The sequence below is a fragment of the Pseudophryne corroboree genome, chromosome 7, assembly GCF_028390025.1.
Source record: "Pseudophryne corroboree isolate aPseCor3 chromosome 7, aPseCor3.hap2, whole genome shotgun sequence".
Taxonomy (NCBI): Eukaryota; Metazoa; Chordata; class Amphibia; order Anura; family Myobatrachidae; genus Pseudophryne; species Pseudophryne corroboree.
The window spans coordinates 111923733-111942706 of record NC_086450.1 but is presented as its reverse complement, the minus strand read 5'-3'; the positions used below and the strand labels follow the sequence as shown (position 1 = coordinate 111942706).

The window sequence follows — 18974 nt, the reverse complement described above, 5'->3', positions numbered from 1 at the left end:
GTTTAGTGTTTCTATAGTTTACTGCACTAAAGATTTGTGTAGCTGATGAAGATCTAGACATTTCTAGAGTACAAGGAGTTTTAGTTCAATAATTGTTGGAGAACTGTGAGAGTCTGGACCTTAATTTAACATAATGATAAGATGCCAAATATAATTCTATATGTAAAAGTGCTAGTTTAACAAGTAACCTAAAACCAGTAATGGGCATGTAAGGGGCATCTTATGATCATTACTGAAATGTCAGTCTAGTGAATAGAAGTTCTGATGGCCTCTCTGTCACCGGTCACCTTACCTCATTCGCCAGCTGAGTTGCATACTTGAAATGATTAAACAGAGGAGTATCAGCGGTGTACTTGAAAACCGACTTTGTCTTTTCAAAGGACTCCCGGTATTTGTACTGTCAAATAATTGAAAAGAAACAGTTGACTTGAGTTTTACGTTTTTTATTACAAATACTATGCATCTGGTGAGAGGAGGCTGATTATAATCCCATCGCACTCTGCCTCTGGTGAGAGGAGGCTGATTATAATCCCATCGTGCTCTGCCTCTGGTGAGATGAGGCTGATTATAATCCCATCGGGCCCTGCCTCTGGTGAGAGGAGGCTGATTATAATCCCATCGCGCTCTGCCTCTGGTGAGAGGAGGATGATTATAATCCCATCCCGCTCTGCCTCTGGTGAGAGGAGGCTGATTATAATCCCATCGCGCTCTGCCTCTGGTGAGATGAGGCTGATTATAATCCCATCGCGCTCTGCCTCTGGTGAGATGAGGCTGATTATAATCCCATCCCGCTCTGCCTCTGGTGAGAGGAGGCTGATTATAATCCCATCGCGCTCTGCCTCTGGTGAGATGAGGCTGATTATAATCCCATCGCGCTCTGCCTCTGGTGAGAGGAGGCTGATTATAATCCCATCGGGCACTAGGCAAAAAAATGTGTTTGCGGTCCTTCAATACTTTTTTCAAAAACAACACAAATAAAAACAGGTTACAGTAATCCAGGACACTCTGTGCCAAACGGGCCCTAGGCATATGTCTAGGTTGCCATTGATATGTGTAGCACATTTAATTAGAGTGTGCAGAGGCATGAGTAGCACTATCTACATGTCATCAATCACCCATTTTATAATCATGTAACCCCAATCATCATATTCACTATCAATCCCCCCCATCTCCTTACCTATGACCTCTATGACATTATTAAGACTTATACTAGTGCCCCAGTTCATATTACATTAAATCATACTTACCTACTTTTAATTTCTCTTCTCCGGGAGAAGCCCGGACAGGAGATGCTACAGGGAACTTCAGGGGATGGAACCGGGCTGTCACATCATCAAGCCCCACCCCCACATCGGGAAAAATGCCACGATTTGCGGGTCAACGGGAAGGGGGCTAGGCTAAATTTATGCTATTCATGTCATTTTAGCCCCTCCCCCACCACACGGACCCGCAAATACCAGTGAGTGTTTCTTCATCCTGCCCGTATCACTAGGCTGCGGGAGATCTGCCTGCTCTTCTGGGGATGCGGGGGGGCTACCCCAAAAATCAGGAACTGGATGGTGTATTTTATATATCACATGTACATCTAAGTGCAGTAAGTTTACACTGTCTGATATTAGGGTGTGTCTAAGCACAATGGAGACTGTGTGTATGCCTATGAGGTTGACTAACAGATCTCTCTCTGCTTTACCCCAAAGGTCTGCAGCCTTCTCACAACCAATAGAGAACAGGCCAACCAAGAGGGGCCTTGAGCAAAATGAGCAAGCATGTATCAGGCCCCTACTGTGAAGGCATGTGCTGCTAAGGGGGGGCATGACAACCATGATGACACCATCTTGGCAGGCTCAAGTACATTGTACCACGCCCTACTCTCAGGGTCTCTGATAGAGAATATATATACACAACTCTTATTAATTAATGTATTCATTTATTCAGATTTACTCAGTGATATTCGGATCTCAAAAGCAGCATCTTATGGCCTATCCAGCTTTCATGTGTTTTGGATCACAAGTGTTCTGGATAGCCAATACAGTACATTCAAACTTGTGCTAGTTTGGTGAAAAGAACTGTGAACCACTCACCTCTATGTTATAAATCATCTTTTCCCAGAATAGTTATATAGACACAGTCCTGTGTAAAATCTTTTTCACGTTAGGGAACACACAAAAGCAGGTGATACAGAAGGCATATTAACACATAAAGAGAGCTCAGTATAGCATGTACAGTATACTAAATTTTCTGCTCATTTAAGAAATGTTATTTTAAAGAGTTGTAGTACCTTTGTTGCCCACAGGTGTCACTGTGTTCTCTATCTACTTACCCCACTGTAGAGTGCCTTGTTTTGTCCAGCAAGGGTAAAATCAGGAGTGTCCCAGGCATAACAGCCAATGCCCTTCAGCCATGTCAAGTCCTCTTTGTATTTGAACTGTAGACGTCAAAGAGACTCGTTACTATTTCATCATCAAATGAAGATTAAAAACACTCTCCTAATGAATGATGTGAGTGGTGCTAGGATCATTCCTCGTCCATAACACTGTGTTATTGGTTGTTGTTATAGTGCAGCTATTTTAACAATTTATATGTCGGACTGACACTTAAGACTTCCCTAACACCTACAATGTCCATATGTTCATTGTTGGACATGCTCTCACATATAGAACATGTCCTGTAAACCAAGACTTTCAATTCAACACAACCGCTCTCCATATTTATTTATTTATTTCCTACTTTTCTCATTTGGTTTCATTGCCTAATTGTCAAGTACTCCTAGTGTACAGAGGAAAGCACAGGAGAAATTGGTGACTGCAGCCTGCAGTGTATGAGCCATTAGTATGCCCTGTATGTACTATATTGATTCTTCACAACATCAGTAGATTGGGAAATTCAGTTTCTTCAGCTGAGGTATATTTAAAGCTCATGATGTGTTTAAGAAGGTATCATTAAATAGGCTATTGATACTAATATTTATTAAACTAGATTATTTAAATTAGAATGAAATTGTATTACGCTTATTTAATGTTGAAGGTACAGTATTGTGTGTATAATGCACTTGTACTGTATGGCAGGGGATACTGACAAGTATGGAAAATCGGTCAACTCACGTCGCTGACTGAATCGGTGACTGCGCGATGATGGAAATACTCCGGGCGGTCGGGAATGGACCTCCAAACGCCCAACTGGCTGACGTACTTTTCTTTATATTTTACCTAAGTAAAACAAAGTGTTCAGTATAAACTTTGAGAATGTAGAGCAACATGTTAAAATAGCAAAATGTGTAATTTGCCCCTATTTACTTACATTACTGATGTCATCGGTAACCTTGCGGTGATAGACAATGTCCAGGGCATCTTTCACTGTGTGGTACTTGCCCTTGGCATTCTCAAATGTTTCTTTATAGCGGAGCTGAAGGAAAGAAAAACAACTGTTATAAATCCCCTGTCAGCCGACAGATGTATACTTCATTCAGTACGTGTATGTTTTCTTACGAGGGTTTCTCTTGTCACACTGCACAGAGTCACAGTCATGACAGATGTAACAAGAAAAATCGGGTAAACACAGTAGAACAGAAAACCTGACTGTAAATCTAATGTGATTCATTCAGGTTCATTATTTACATTTTAATACCTGCTTCATTATGAGCTCCACCCATTGATGTAGCCATGCAGTGTTTTTATGGTATATGTATTTACGATCGCCCCAAGCAGCACAGGCGGCAAACCTACCCCTGTGGCGCATATAGAAGACTTACATCACTAGCATTTAAATAGGCCTTCTTAGCCCGCAAAATGATGGGCGTGTCCACGATGGATGTATACTTGTGCTTCAGCTTCTCGTACTGTGATTTGTATTTTTTCTGCAGAAAAAGTCAGAAGGACAAGTCAGTGCACAGGATTAACAAATATGACAATTTATTACAGACTAAAGCATCACACTTCAAAATGGTTTCAAATGCATCTAACAAGTACACAAATGGTGTAATACCATTAATACAGCTCGTATAACTATTTTAATTGTTCAAAGAATGATGGGGTTACTATTAGGGTTTACCACAAAAGCTAAGAAAGTCTGTGCTCCCCCCTCCCCCCCCAACAAAAAAAATAACAGAAAAATTAATGGGATGGTATCAACAAATATACATTGATGACCAATCTGTCACTAATTAGCGATCTTCACTAGTTAAAAACAAAAGTTACTGTAGTATCACAAGCTTTAATACAGGTCTATTGTGTTATAATACTTATTTTGCTCTAAAAACAAAAGTTACTGTAGTATCACAAGCTTTAATACAGGTCTATTGTGTAATAATACTTATTTTGCTCTAAAAACAAAAGTTAGATGTCAAACAGCTTTTCTTGCATATCTGTTGACCCAACACTGCTCACTATCAAACTCTCAGGTGGTGGCCCCTCTATTGACTTCATTCTCTCCATCGCATCCTGTCACTGCCCCTGTCACGTTCCGCCCTACCCTCACTTACACACTAACACGAGCACACAGGCCACTGCCCCCCACAACATGAAAACACTCACTGCCTGAAATACTCAGTTCCACTGTGAAAAGTCTTAAGAGCTGATTGGCTACACGTTGTTCTATTCCCACCCACTTCAAAACTGAAGTACACAAGGATGTGCAGGAGAGAGATTGATAATAATGAGGTGCCTAGACCTTAACTACTGCAACTTCATGACTCTACCACTTCTGTCTTAGAAACCACATCTATATACAAAGTTATACCCACTTAGATAATAATGTGATGACTGTGATAACTATATTTTCTCCAGCCACATATGGATCTAGAAATCTTACCTCACTGATCAGGTCCTTCAAGTGTTTAGCAAGGTTCAGGGCTGGAGTCTGTCCTCCGGCATGGTGGTGTGGTCTCTCTTTAGATGCGACCTCTCCATACAGGTACTGCAGTAAAAGTAAATGACAAATTTACCACACTTTAGTCTCACCTTATTATTACAGTCACTTGTCACACGCATGTGATTGCATTATCTTCCCAATCCATTTCCTCCACTAAACTTCTATTATTAATACATAACATATTGATCGCAACCTAAAAATAGTTACTAGAAAATGAATTTTCGCACCTGGCTCTGAATCTTTTGGCCCTCCTTTGCTCTTAGGAAGTCTGGAGTATTGAGAACTGATGTGTAGATTGATTTTTGTTTGTTGCCTTCCGCCCTGTACACGACCTAGGATATAGAATATACCACATTTTAGTAACGAAATGAAAATGAAAGGCACGAGAAGACATAACACCACAAAGATTGTAGCCCAACTTCTAAATATCTATTTTCTAGCACTCCAAAAATTATGTAATGTTAATTTAAAAAGAATATAGAAAGATACCTATGAAAAAACAAAATAAAATGATTGTTTATACAAAATGAACACTTATCCCTCTAGGAGCAGTGAGAGTCCAGCCTTTAGATCATCCCTTAGATGTTACGATATGTAGCTCAGCTTGAAGTCACTTACTGTTCAACAAAATGTTTTCTCATCTTTAAAGAATAATTTCTACTTTAAATTCTGTCATAAACCTACCATTTGTCCTCAAGACGTTCTTTCTTATTACTGTGAACTAAGAAACATCTTTTACACGAGCTTATTGGTATCAGTTCAAAATGTAGCTTTGGGGAAGGGCAGTCTGTATTGATGTCTTAGCAATGGACCTTATTCAGCTTCAGTAGCAGATTCTGATACAAATCCGAATCTGCTACTGCTGACGATCACATGCTGGAGGCTGCCCAGCACGGGGCAAGGCCACCCAGCATGCAAAGTGCCGCCCAGCAATGCAACAGCAATTCAATTGCGATCGCATCGCAGACCAGGCAAAGTAAGGAAACCATCTTTTGCTTCACAGCGGCTGTGTGAGATGTCACGCAGCAGCCCTGAAAACGGTCCGGACACGCTTGCGTTGTCCAGAGCACTCCCCAAAACGCTGCGTCAATACCCCCCCCCCCAACGACCGCCGCTGTCAATCACGGTGCGATCACATTCTTCCAGGATGCAATCACACTATGAAGGTTCGTGCATGCAAAGAAGTCCGAAAATCACCCATTTGTGATTTTCAGACATCTGTGATCCAACCTGAATAAGGCCCACTATGTGCAATGATTGTAGCAGTAACCTACAACTCAATGCCAGCAAAAAATACTACAGTATGTCTCTTCCCTGAGACATCCTCACTAAGCTACTTGGTTGCATCTGTTAGCGATTAAATACAGAGTAACACACACAACTAACAGCTGCAAAGAAGGTAACACAAAATGGAACTTTCTGTGAGGAGTCGGCCGGGTAGACACAGGTTTGTATAGCAGTGTCTGTTCCCAAAATCAACCAAACTAAAAAACATATCTCTTAAGGAGCCTAGACATTGTTTTATGGCCCTCATTCCGATTTGATCGCTCACTAGCTGCTTTTAGCAGCAGTGCAAACGCTAAGCCGCCGCCCCCTGGGAGTGTATCTTAGCTTAGCAGAAGTGTGAATGAAAGATTAGCAGAACTGCTCAGAAAAAAATTCATGCCGTTTAGAGTAGCTCCAGACCTGCTCCTACCTTGCGATCACTGCAGACAGTTTAGTTCCTGCTTTGAAGTCACAAACACGCCCTGCGTTCGGCCAGCCACTCCCCCGTTTCTCCTGGCACGCCTACGTTTTTACCTGACACGCCTGCGTTTTTTAGCACACTCCCGGAAAACGCTCAGTTACCTACCAGAAACACCCCTTTCCTGTCAATCACTCCCCGATCAGCCGTGCGACTGAAATGAGTCGCTCGAGCTTGTGTAAAACAGCATAGTTTTGTGTGAAAGTACTTGGCGCGTGCACGGTGGCCCATACGCATACGCAGAAGTGCCACTTTTTCACCTAATCGCTGCGCTGCGACCAAAAGTAGCTTGCGATCAACTCGGAATGAGAGCCAATTTTCTAAAGTAACATCACAAGTACTACATTATTTATGATAACATTTATGTTTAGGTTTAATAAATTTAATACAAGCCACTTTTTTGACTGTTGGAAGTATACTTTAAATGACATAGCTTAATGTAGATGAACATTTTACCTGGCTGAGATGTGTCTTTAACTCCTGGACGGTCCTGTACTCAGGTGTGTCCAAGACCACACTGTATTTATCCAGCATCTTCTTGGCAGGGGTAGTGTACGTGTAGTGGGACTGGTAAAACAAACATAGGGAGAAGTATATAATTATAAGTATGTCAATTTCCACTCATAAACATTAAACACTACTTTATTGTTACCATGTGAATCAATAATGGTTACTTACCCACAGCTTGCGGAGGCCACGAGCCCGCACCATGTCAGGGGTATCGTACAAGAAGCACCCAAGACCTTTCAGCCAGTTTAAGTCTTCTTTGTACTTATTCTAGTAGAAATAATGACACATAGATTAGCATTTGAAATGTATTCCTAACTGCACAGTAGAAAGCATTTAGTTATTGCCTATATAAAACAACACATAAGTAGGACTTACATGAAACACGATCACAGTAAAATTGCTTTACGTATTTGAACCCAATATGGGAGTTCAGAAATGTTGTATTCCATTAATATTTGATAGTCTATTTATGACACTAATTATACAGTAGTGATTAATGCATCTTACTTACATCGCTGGTTATTTCCCCAACATAGCGGCAATGCATGGTTTGTGGGGTGTACGGCATTGAGATCATGTGACCTTGCATTTTAAAGTAGTCTGATTTGTACACCAGCTGAAAGACAATGTGACAATGTAAGAAACTGGAAGGCATCTGGGGAGGAAAAGATAAGCATAGATTATATTGTAAGTCATTTACATCACTAATGGCTTCCTGCGTGGCCTTCACTTGGCGGATCTCCGGAGTATCTGGGGTGGTGTGGATTTTATCCTTTTGCTTGTGGTACACCTGGCGATAGAGCCTCTGAAATGCAAAAATGAATATGATATAATTGTCATAGTGTAAGTAATTGGTAACACTTCAATTTAGTCCAACAGTGATATTTTATAAGCTCATATATGCCTCCAGTATACATGTATGATAACCTGGATACCATAGAGAGGCTTTGCTAATATTATATACATGTTGGTAATATTATATACATATTATGTTATAGCATACGTCAATATTTACACATTTATACTGTGTGAATGAGATGTTTTATTGTATTGCAAAAGTTTAAAAGTTCTCAATGAAAAAAATAATAATAATTTGTTGCTTAGAGCAATTCTTTGAAAGAAAAGAAAAATAAGACTATGTTCTACACAAAATATAGCAGCTACCATAAAGTATGAGTTCCTCTGTTACTAATTACCTCGTTAAGGATCTTGTTCACTTTCTGTATGTTCACATGGCTGACGTTATCCGGGGCCAGAGTGTAAGACTTTGCCTTCAGATGCTCATATACTTCTTTATATTTCAGCTGTGGTAATGATGAAGAAGAATTAGGTTAGGTCAGTTGATAGCACTAACTGCAGTATTAGAGAAATACAGTGATGCAAAAGGTGACGAGTATGCGGAATATTACAATAAGTGAGGTCTAAGTATTATTCCTGGATGTGCATCGCATGCATGTGTAGTATAGTGCACAGTGTTAACGTGTGTACCCTGGTATAAAATACAGTATTGCTAGTACATCGCACCTTAGTCCACTACTGAGCCCAAATCAAAACTGATTTGAAGCATACAGTACTCTAGATGCACATCTAACCAGTGGTGGAAACATCTTCATTAAATGATAAATATTATTTATTTCAAAAGAGGCAAATCAGAAGATAATGAATAGATAATAGTTTTACATGCTGTGGCCTGGCTGGCAAAATACAGTTTTCTTGTTAAACTTTTATTTAGGTCAGAATTGAAAGTAGAGGGCAATTTTCAGTTCTGGCTTCTAAAGTACCCCAGAGTGATGCTGGATAATGAAGTAAGGGTTGGGTATGTTTTGTCGACATTCGTGTCAACTTGCTTAGCATATCGTAGTTGACCATACTGCCTTTAATTATGTCAACACTGAAGAAATGTTGACATGATTAGAATGTCAACAAAACTGTGTGTTCTGTGGGTGCAGTGGCTTCACTTACCTGGTAGCGGCTCTGACAGCTCCGGTGATGCAGAGGTTTGACGGTCATCTGATTCTGCTGTGGTGAGTGCACTACCCGTATTCCTAACCCCCCACCCCTGCAGCCTAACTTTAACCCTCCCCTCCCAGAGCATAACTTAACATCCTGCATCCTAACCCGTTGTGAACATGTCGACATTTCATAACATTTTACATTGTGGTGTCAACATTTTAAATGCTGATATGGAGACTGCATACCACAAAACATCACCCTACTTAGCATTGTAATGTCTGTGTTCTCTAATGCTTACTGTTTAGCTCAGAAATACATAACACAGTAATCAGTAATACATGATATTTAAGTGAATGAAATGCAATATAGTGCAGTACATACCATGAGCAAAAACAGTATTATAAGGAATATTCTTACTTACATCACTACCGATTGCCTGAGCTTTCTTGGCAAGTATAATGGATGGGGTGTCCTTTGGAAGACTGTAACCCTTAGGGAGGTTGCTGATACCAGCTTCACGATACAGGTTCTGTTTTGAAATAAATGGATAGAAAATAAAGTTATCTAGTTGAATGGTAACATTCTATCTATCTATCTATCTATCTATCTATCTATCTATCTACATCCGGCAGCTTACCTGTGATCACCAGGGCCATAACTAGACTTATTGGTGCCAGAAAGAGAATTGCAAACCCCCCCCCCACCTTCCATTTTTCCAATCCCTTGCAGCCACACACTACATAGATCTGCCCAGCTACAACGCTGATCACCCCTTCACAAAGTACAAGGTAAGCTTCAAATAGTTAGAACTCTCTAGCTTGGAATTCTCTAGCTTTCTATGCAAGGCTAGATAGCTCAATGCATAGAGTTTCTGACCGCAATGTCATAAGCAACAGGTTCGAATCCTGGGCACATCAGTATCCCGAAATGTAATAAAGGACAGTGCGACTGAACAACAAAGAGCTGTCAAGTCAAGTTCATGAATGCTGTATAGGTATTAGCGACAGAAGGGGTGGGGGTAGGAGACAGGGGCAATCGGGAGATGCATACAATACTAAATAAATCCGGTACCAGTGTTTAGAAAGCTCATTATATGTAAATTGAGATACCAGTGGTTCCTTCTGCTATATATTCATTTTCTTATAACATCTGACATTCCATCAGAGAAATATATTTTTGCAGATGCTACCCTAATGCTTCAAAGTCAGAGACCAGTATTTATACAGGAACAAGACAAAGCAAAAGAAGCATCTTTTATGGGTGCACTGGAACCACAATAAATGGTTAAAAATACTCTTCTTTATTCGGTATACATTAAAATTATTACAGGACTGGTGAAATATTAAAATATAGTGTGATAAGAAAATAAAGTGTGATATTAAAACTACAAAAACTCAAGTCATTGTTTTCCTGTGTGAATTTCGTTATCCACAATAAAGACTATTTTGCCTATACACTCTGTGTAAATGTATATTCCTTTTATATTACCCTCCTACATTATTAAACATCCTATTCTTAATGTGGTATTATTTCCATCTCTTTACAGCAGGTATGTAACAGAATTGTAATACTCTCTACGTTTGCCCTGGTGTATTGCAACAAAAGTATATTTTCTTGTTTGATACTCTATTTTCAGAGTAGTATTTGTTTAATTGCTATAAACTGAGGAAGGCTGTAGTTCATCTGCCCATAATATGTTATGTTCATATTAGCTGAGGCAATGTAGCATAAAATCCACATCAATGTGACAGTATGGTGGATTTACTAGAGAGGCATTTATATGGTTATTGTTCACCATTTACATTATAACATTTTATACACCGTGTGTTTAGCGGATCACTCCTTCACTAATATTTTCAATGGTGCATGTAATGCTACTCCCCTAGAAATATATAATGTGCACTTTGCCTTGCTATTAATGATCACACCGCTGACTCTCTATGAATTCAAAGCATGTGATCAGTTCATGTGAATCTGAGGCTCTCCCCATATAATTTTTCCGTGCACATTAGGTGTACGCTGCCCCGTTGTTTGTATCTACACCACTAGCCACAAGCCGGCTTAGCATGTGTAGCTGGGCGCTGCACCCAGCAGGTTCTCCTCTCGCCTCTCCCTCCTTCTGGTGGCTTGTATATACTTAGCCGCTAGCGGCAGCGGAGGTAGGAGGGGATAGTGCGCTGTGTCTACACCGCTAGCCACAAGCCGGCTTAGCATGTGTAGCTGGGCGCTGCAGCCAGCGGGTTCTCCTCTCGCCTCTCCCTCCATCTGGCGGCTTGTATATACTTAGCCGCCAGCGGCAGCGGAGGTAGGAGGGGATAGTGCGCTGTGTCTACACCGCTAGCCACAAGCCGGCTTAGCATGTGTAGCTGGGCGCTGCAGCCAGCGGGTTCTCCTCTCGCCTCTCCCTCCATCTGGCGGCTTGTATATACTTAGCCGCCAGCGGCAGCGGAGGTAGGAGGGGATAGTGCGCTGTGTCTACACCACTAGCCACAAGCCGGCTTAGCGTGTGTAGCTGGGCGCTGCAGCCAGCGGGTTCTCCTCTCGCCTCTCCCTCCATCTGGCAGCTTGTATATACTTAGCCGCCAGCGGCAGCGGAGGTAGGAGGGGATAGTGCGCTGTGTCTACACCACTAGCCACAAGCCGGCTTAGCGTGTGTAGCTGGGCGCTGCAGCCAGCGGGTTCTCCTCTCGCCTCTCCCTCCATTGGCGGCTTGTATATACTTAGCCGCCAGCGGCAGCGGAGGTAGGAAGGCATAGTGCCGTGCTGTTAGAGCTTTGGTATTAGCCAATAGGTACATTTACACAGATTTTTCACATCAGGATTTTAACACTGACTGAGAAGCAGCCCATGGCGATTCCACCATAGGTTTCCTCAGGGGTCTAAATCAGGAGATGCTGGGCTTCAAAAAAGGGAGGAAGCTGCAAGTTAAAGTAATCAGATAATTCATAATTGACAAGTGCTGCCAACAGCACCCCCTACGGCCCGGGTGATTACTGTATGACTTTCTATCTTCTATAATAATGAAAAGCTATAGCATGAATGTACTCACGTCACTGCGTATCTTATTGGCATTGCTGGCTCTGTCCAATTCAATTGTGTTTGTGGTTGATATAACCTTTCCTCTAACATTCTGTTCATAATCAGTGTGATACACAACCTGCAAACAAGAAAAACGTCATTAATACATTTTAAAATCTTATATTCTCGTGAATAGGGCAGACAATATTTTGCATGGCTACTTTACTATAGAATTACTGATCTTAGCAAACACTTTATAGTGTAGCATGAATTGCCAATCACTGTCATAATGTGGGCGGTAATAATATTCATATGATAACAGCCTATCAAATCACTGGAAAACAGTGACATCACTGTGACGGCTCTTGGCAGCAGCCTTCGGGTATCATCTCTGACTTAGGAATCAGTACTCATGATATAAGTAAAGGACACTCACATCACTGCTTTGCTGCCCACTGGCGACAGCCTGGATGTAAACTGGAGTTTCCATCACTGAGGTGTAGGTCTTCTTCATCTCCTCTGCTTTAGCTTTATATTTGTTCTGAGAAAGAAACCAAGCGGTTGTAACAAATTTTTTTTATGATTTTAAATTTTTGCTGACATGCATTAAATATGATATTATAAAAAGAGCATATGTGCCTGTTAAGAGTTGAATCTCTTGTGTGTACTACACAATCTAGCCATGTCTTCTGAGTCTTAGTATTTAACTTGCTCACAGGGACACCAGGGAAAGTGCCACTGTCTGAGTGCCCCACCCCTGTACGCTATCTCTCCAATACTATATGCTTTGGTCACCTGAGTGATTCTCCTTTCGCTCTGACACTGTGCCAGAGAAAAGTAAGAATCACTCAGGTACAGTAAGGTGACCAGGACAATGATTCTTCTGTAACGTCAAACCATCTAGTGGCTGGCCACACCCCCTCTTGCAACTGGTCACGTCTCCTCTGGCTGCTGGCCACACCCCCTCTGGCAGCTGGTCACACCCCTTCACACACATTATTTCATGAACCCTGACCCCTACATTACCCCAGAGGGGAATTTATGCCCCAGTCAAACCCAACATTATATTGAGTCTCAGCCATCTATCCGTGCTACATAATTGATATCTGCATTTGGACTATGGCAGGAAAGGATCTTAAAGGGAAAAACACCAAATGTTTGCATTTCATTTAATTTCAGTTAATTTAATTGAAATTATTTTGTATCACTGTATTTGTGTGTCTATTTAATTAGATTTTGCCATGTAAATATAACTTTCACACTTGTTATATGTGACACTTCATTCAATTTTTATATTTTGTAGAAATAGGGACATGGGTACAGCACATTTACTACTAATGCTTCACTTGTTGCTCCAGATGTAAACCGGGTGTACAGTATATAATAGTGTTGTAGGGATGCACTCACTGTGAGCATATCCACATGAATGATAAGACAAGAGCTGTATAAGCTTAAGGCTATATACTGTAAGAGTCTTTTGGTTTTTGTAATTGGTTTAAAATGTGTCAACTGTTGCTAGGTAGATCAGGCTTGGGGATTTGTGTGGTCAGGATTGGCCTATCAGGGAACTTGAGGAGTGGCTATGTGTGTGCTTTATAATGCTGGTTGTGTGTCTGGTATCCATTCTTTAAGTGAATTATCTAACATATATATGGACAACTCCAGCCCAAACCTGTAACATATAAACATATTAATAAAACACACAAATAAAAAAGGCACATTGAGGGCTAATTGTCATTAAGAGCTAATGTCAATAAGTAGTTTAAATATTCACATGCTGTATAATGTTACCTTTGGTAGACAGAAAAGAGAAAAGTGGGCGATGCTAATGAACTGGGGATCATTGGTCATAGAAAAAGTACAGGAGCACACAATGTACAGGACTAGTGAGGGCTGTCTAGTCTTGTGCCCTTTACTCTTCTGTGTGCTGAGCATTTTAAGGGAAGCTAGGTGGCAGCACCTCTTCTAACCCCACTGGTGTTGTAATGTATCTTGTCAAAAGTAAGAGTAAATTCCAATGGGCGTCACAGTCTAATTCACCTGCTTCCCACATGTATAGGCCTAAACAGGTGTGTAAAACAACTTTCTTATCCATTGGGTGAAATCATTGGATGTAACGACTCTAGTGGACTAACCTATACCATTGTAGCCATAGGCGTGCATTTACAAAGCATAGTATCCAAGTGGCATCACACATTGTAGTTTCTCTATCATGTTAATCTGGGTTATGGTGGGTATTGGGTCCGGGGATCTCCAGTATAGAAAGATGATTGCACTTACATCACTGCGGAGGTCATAAGCGTGCTTGGCATGAAGAATCTCTGGAGTATCCCAAACAAAGCAGCCCAATCCTTTCAGCCAGTTCAGATCATCTTTGTAGACAATCTAAAACACATCAAAAAGTTAATGCAGAGGACTTTAATATTGGTAGTTAAAAGATTATTTTTGTTTTGGCTCAAAATAGACCTGAATACATACATTACGTCTATTCATGACATCTATCGTTCAACTTAACTTACATCACTGACGTGATCATTGACCTTGCGGGCGTGGACATACAGCTGAAGGTCGGGCAGGCAGATCCATTCATGGAGATGTTTTCGGTAATCAATTTCGCTGACTTTGTTCTGTGTTTCCCGGGCAGTGATGATCTCCATCATGTCTGGGGCAATGTGAATCTTACTTTTATTCTTCTCATATACATCTCTGTACAAACGCTACAAAGACAAGCAGATTCATCATTTAGTTATGAGGTGCTCTGGTAAATATTGGTTTGCTGACCTGACAAGCTTACAATCAAAGCTGCCCATAATGCAATTGAATGGCAATTTGCGGGATCATATGTACAGCTGGCACTGCCCTAGGTGTTGTTAACAGACTCCCTAGGAAAGTCATTATGCTTGCCGCCCACTATGCTTGCCAGATCAGATCTGTCCCATGTGTCTTCCACATGAACAAGCACAACTATAAAGTATCATAGAAGTGGCTATTGTCGATTGGCATTGATCAATCTTATCTGCAGCTATGATCATTTTTCACACTTTCCTAAGTATTTTTACATTGCACCAATCTGAGCACTCTCAGAATAAGCCAGAGATGTATAAATGCTTTTCTGGATCCTGGGAAATGCTTGGGATATTGTAAATAATTGGTAAATAAATGATTTAGTTCTGTTTCTATAGATCAGAAAATCATGCTAGGTAATTGTGAAGATGATCACTGAAGATCGCTTCCTGACTCATCACATAGATAGGTCACTACAAACGCACACTGACAGCAGCGTCATCTACTCACATCCAGAGGAAACTTGCCCACTCTGAGGCATCGTGCTGTGTTTGGATCATCCTGAATTCCCCTCGGCAAAGTGTAGAGAGCTTTAAACTTCTCATATTCCTCACGGTACTTCAGCTATTAACAAAGAAGGAAACAATGACATTGTATGACATACTTGTTCGATCTGTGACACAATGCGTAACAAGTATTTAAGGATGGTTTAAGGAAAAAGAATACTTGCAAAATACTCACAGTGCTGGCAATGTGCTTATTCTGCTTAGCAAATGCTAAGGCAACCGTGTCTGAAGGAAGCTGGTAGCTTGTGGCTTTGACAGTTTCCCAGGCTTGTTTGTACATGTTCTAAAGAATGAAATACATTTTATTGTTTACTTTTAAACTCTATAAGTGGGTTCCAGATGCATATATCAAGTACCAAACGTCAGGATAACACATACATTACTGAAAAGATCCTTTAGGCCCTGGGTACGGTTATAGTCCACAGTTTCCAGCACGGTTGTGTACTTATCCTTGGTCTTGTGAAAATCCTCTTTGTACTTCCGCTGCATGGGAGAAACAATTAAACAATTAAACAGTGAGCCCAGTAATTAGTGAGTACTCTTTAAGAAGCCATACTTACATCGCTGGCATTAATGGCGCTTTGAACAGCGGTGACATATACAGGGGTGTCGGTAACAACGCTGAAGTTCGGGAAGTTTTCTTTGCCTGAAGCTGTATATTTATTCTAGAAAAATAATATATACAATTGTGAATAACAATATTACACTATAATTTGTTATTTTGAATAAGGATATTACACTGAAATTTGTTATTTTGCATATATATATATATATATATATATATATATATAAATAACAAAGCATTTCTGGGTGTACCTGACAGAAATGGATGTTCCAAGGTAGGATGAGAGCTAATTACACAATGGGCACATTTAATTTTGAAATACCATCTTTAGTCAGGTATCCCCATCTGCTGCCAAGCCCTCCTTTCCAGTCATGATAAATATCACGTTATGGATTGGAAATTCCTTCCCTTTAAAGCCAGTAATTAAACTTTCTTCAGTCATAAGTCCTTTCTTCAGTCACAATCTCAAGTCCTTAGACTCAGGGTCGGCCTGGCTCATAGTTGTACATGGGAAATCCCAGTGGACACCACTGCCTAAGGACCCCACCAACTGCTCTCGGTTCCAGACTGACCACTCAAATTATAAATTGTTTCTCTACTGGACGGTCAGTACCTTGGTGGAGCAGGAGCATAGATGCTTGCTTCATTTCTATGAAAATATACAAAGAGTAGCCCTCCTGCCAATCAAAGTGGGCAATCCCAATGTAGTGGTTGGCCACATCCTTTAAGCATGTGCTCCTACCACTGCATTCCCAAATGGGCTCTTTATGTCCCAGTCCGACACTGCACTGCTTAGCCTCTTCTAACCACTGGCACTATTTCATGAGAAGTTAAGGTCTATAAGCACAGTCAATATTAATGAGGCCAAGGTGCTTATTAAATTAGTAGACTGCATTGCAATGAATGGCTGTCTTCATTGTTTGTAACCAGCAGATGCACATTAGTCTGTATTGTTGGTCAAAAAGGTTAAAAATTCTTGTTTGAAATATTCTTCAAAGTTTTCTTGCAAATACATCTAATAATCCATTATTTTGACAATACAAACATACTAAAAAAGTATTACTCACTTGGCTCTGAAGATCATATGACTTCTTAGCAAGCACAATTTCTGGAGTGTCCCACACATAACAGCCAATGCCCTTCAGCCATGTCAGGTCATCTTTGTAGATCACCTATAAAGACAATAAAATATTATTTAAATATTTTTATACAACTATCCAATTTTCAAAAAATGTCAGTATTAAATTAACATTTTGCCTCTTACATCACTCAAGATCTCATGGGCTTTTCTGGCGTGAATGACACCTTGCTCATCGGGGAGGCATGTCCATTCATGGAGATAGTGACGATATTCAATGTCACTGAGGATCTGTTGGCATTTCTTGGCAAGGACATTGTTGAGCATGTCCCCTGGAATATTGATCTTTGCCTTGTTGGTTTCATAATTCTTCTTGTAGCCCAGCTAAGAAGAAGTGAGAATAAAATAACGTGAGCATTAATGAGTTATAAGAGCTTGAGCATCAAGCTTTAAAAGTGCTAGGCAGATACGGCAATTCTGTCCTAATAGTTAAACATCGTTGATCAGTCACCTTCTGGTAGTTCATGACTGAATGCAAAATAGTCACAAGGAACATCTATGCTCATGGTGGCTTCTACACTTGTACCATTGTGCTTCATCGGACATGCGGATTCTCTATATTGTCTATAGGACTCTGACCAGTTTAAATGATATTTCATTGGACTTAATTGTTGCCCATTTGGCAATTCATAGCATGATGTTATTATCTTGTTCCAGTACTCACTTAAGCTCGCATATAGTTATTATATATGTGAATAACAATCTTACCAAGCTCCTCATCTTCTGGAAGGCTAACGAATGCACAACACTGGGGAAGTCACCAATGTGGGCACCAGCAAGGTAATGGCCTTTTTCCTTCATATGGTGTTCTTTGTATTTTAGCTGTAAGAAAAATAATTTAGCATTTTATGGTCTAATTAAAAACAAATAGGCACATACAATAACAATGATGAAATAAGCTATACTTACTTCACTGGAAACCGTTTTAGCGTGCTTGGCACCGACGATGGGTATATATTTGGCATCCAGTTGGTATCCCAATGCTTTTGTGCTATCCCATGCATCTTTGTATAATTTCTAGATGAAAAAAGAACTCACATCAGAAAGTAACATACTTTTGGAAGTACTGTATGTTATTCAATTTCAGTGATGAAAATGTATAAACAAATGAAACACCTGACATAGCAATCATCTAAATTATTATAAATTGAAAATTTTCACACATCTGTATCCTGAAATGGTTCTAGGTAGGAACACGTACAGTGGCGCCGAGAGGAGGGGGAGAGGGTACTAATTACCCGGGCTCAGGTCTGATGGAGGGGCCCAGGTCCCCCCCTTCATATCTGGCAGCTGCAGCTTTTCTCCTCAGCCCAGCACTTGCTGCTGTGTGCTGGGCTGCAGTGTGGCTAGGGAGGTGCTTAAAATACTATTTATTATTATTTTTTCATAAGGGTGCATGGCCACGCCTCCTGTAATTAGGCCACACCCTTAAAAGTACCTGGGCCCAGCCAGGCTCTCTCCTGCCTTGAACACGTATATGTATAGTTATTTTACTACAACTGCCTATTCAATATACCAATGTAGAGTATATTTTTTCTGAAGCATTCTGTACGAAATAAACTACATACTATCTCTACATATCTCTGTATTCATAAGAATCGAGGTGATTTCTTTAATCTAGGCTTCTACATTCTAATTATTTTTAATCTTAAAAAGACAGTCAAATAGATACACTATAAATGATTTTCATATAATATAGAATTTATTATTATTTAGGATATACAATAATAATTAAGATATATACAAAATGTTGGAAACAGCTCCTATAAGGTAGGGACAACAGAAGGACCATTAAAATTGTCAAACTTGTAAAAATATTTACAGACTTTC

The 18974-nt window shown here is 40.4% G+C and overlaps 1 protein-coding gene across 20 annotated transcripts in view; it reads right to left on the bottom strand.

The window, feature by feature from the left end:
- Nucleotides 1-18974, bottom strand: part of NEB (nebulin) — a 249685-nt gene that overhangs the window by 91183 nt on the left and 139528 nt on the right. For all 20 annotated transcript variants that reach the window (XM_063933546.1, XM_063933551.1, XM_063933563.1 and 17 more), the window contains exons 87-111: nt 18054-18161; nt 17853-17966; nt 17271-17468; nt 17074-17178; nt 16002-16106; nt 15820-15924; nt 15617-15724; nt 15386-15499; nt 14611-14808; nt 14372-14476; nt 12528-12632; nt 12123-12230; nt 9495-9602; nt 8317-8424; nt 7821-7925; nt 7632-7736; nt 7289-7387; nt 7067-7177; nt 5094-5198; nt 4807-4911; nt 3749-3853; nt 3298-3402; nt 3102-3206; nt 2321-2425; nt 293-397 (exon numbers count right to left, since the gene is read on the bottom strand). In XM_063933546.1, the coding sequence (XP_063789616.1) occupies nt 293-397; nt 2321-2425; nt 3102-3206; nt 3298-3402; nt 3749-3853; nt 4807-4911; nt 5094-5198; nt 7067-7177; nt 7289-7387; nt 7632-7736; nt 7821-7925; nt 8317-8424; nt 9495-9602; nt 12123-12230; nt 12528-12632; nt 14372-14476; nt 14611-14808; nt 15386-15499; nt 15617-15724; nt 15820-15924; nt 16002-16106; nt 17074-17178; nt 17271-17468; nt 17853-17966; nt 18054-18161 (2844 nt within the window). The remainder of the gene's footprint in view (nt 1-292; nt 398-2320; nt 2426-3101; nt 3207-3297; nt 3403-3748; nt 3854-4806; nt 4912-5093; nt 5199-7066; nt 7178-7288; nt 7388-7631; nt 7737-7820; nt 7926-8316; nt 8425-9494; nt 9603-12122; nt 12231-12527; nt 12633-14371; nt 14477-14610; nt 14809-15385; nt 15500-15616; nt 15725-15819; nt 15925-16001; nt 16107-17073; nt 17179-17270; nt 17469-17852; nt 17967-18053; nt 18162-18974) is intronic.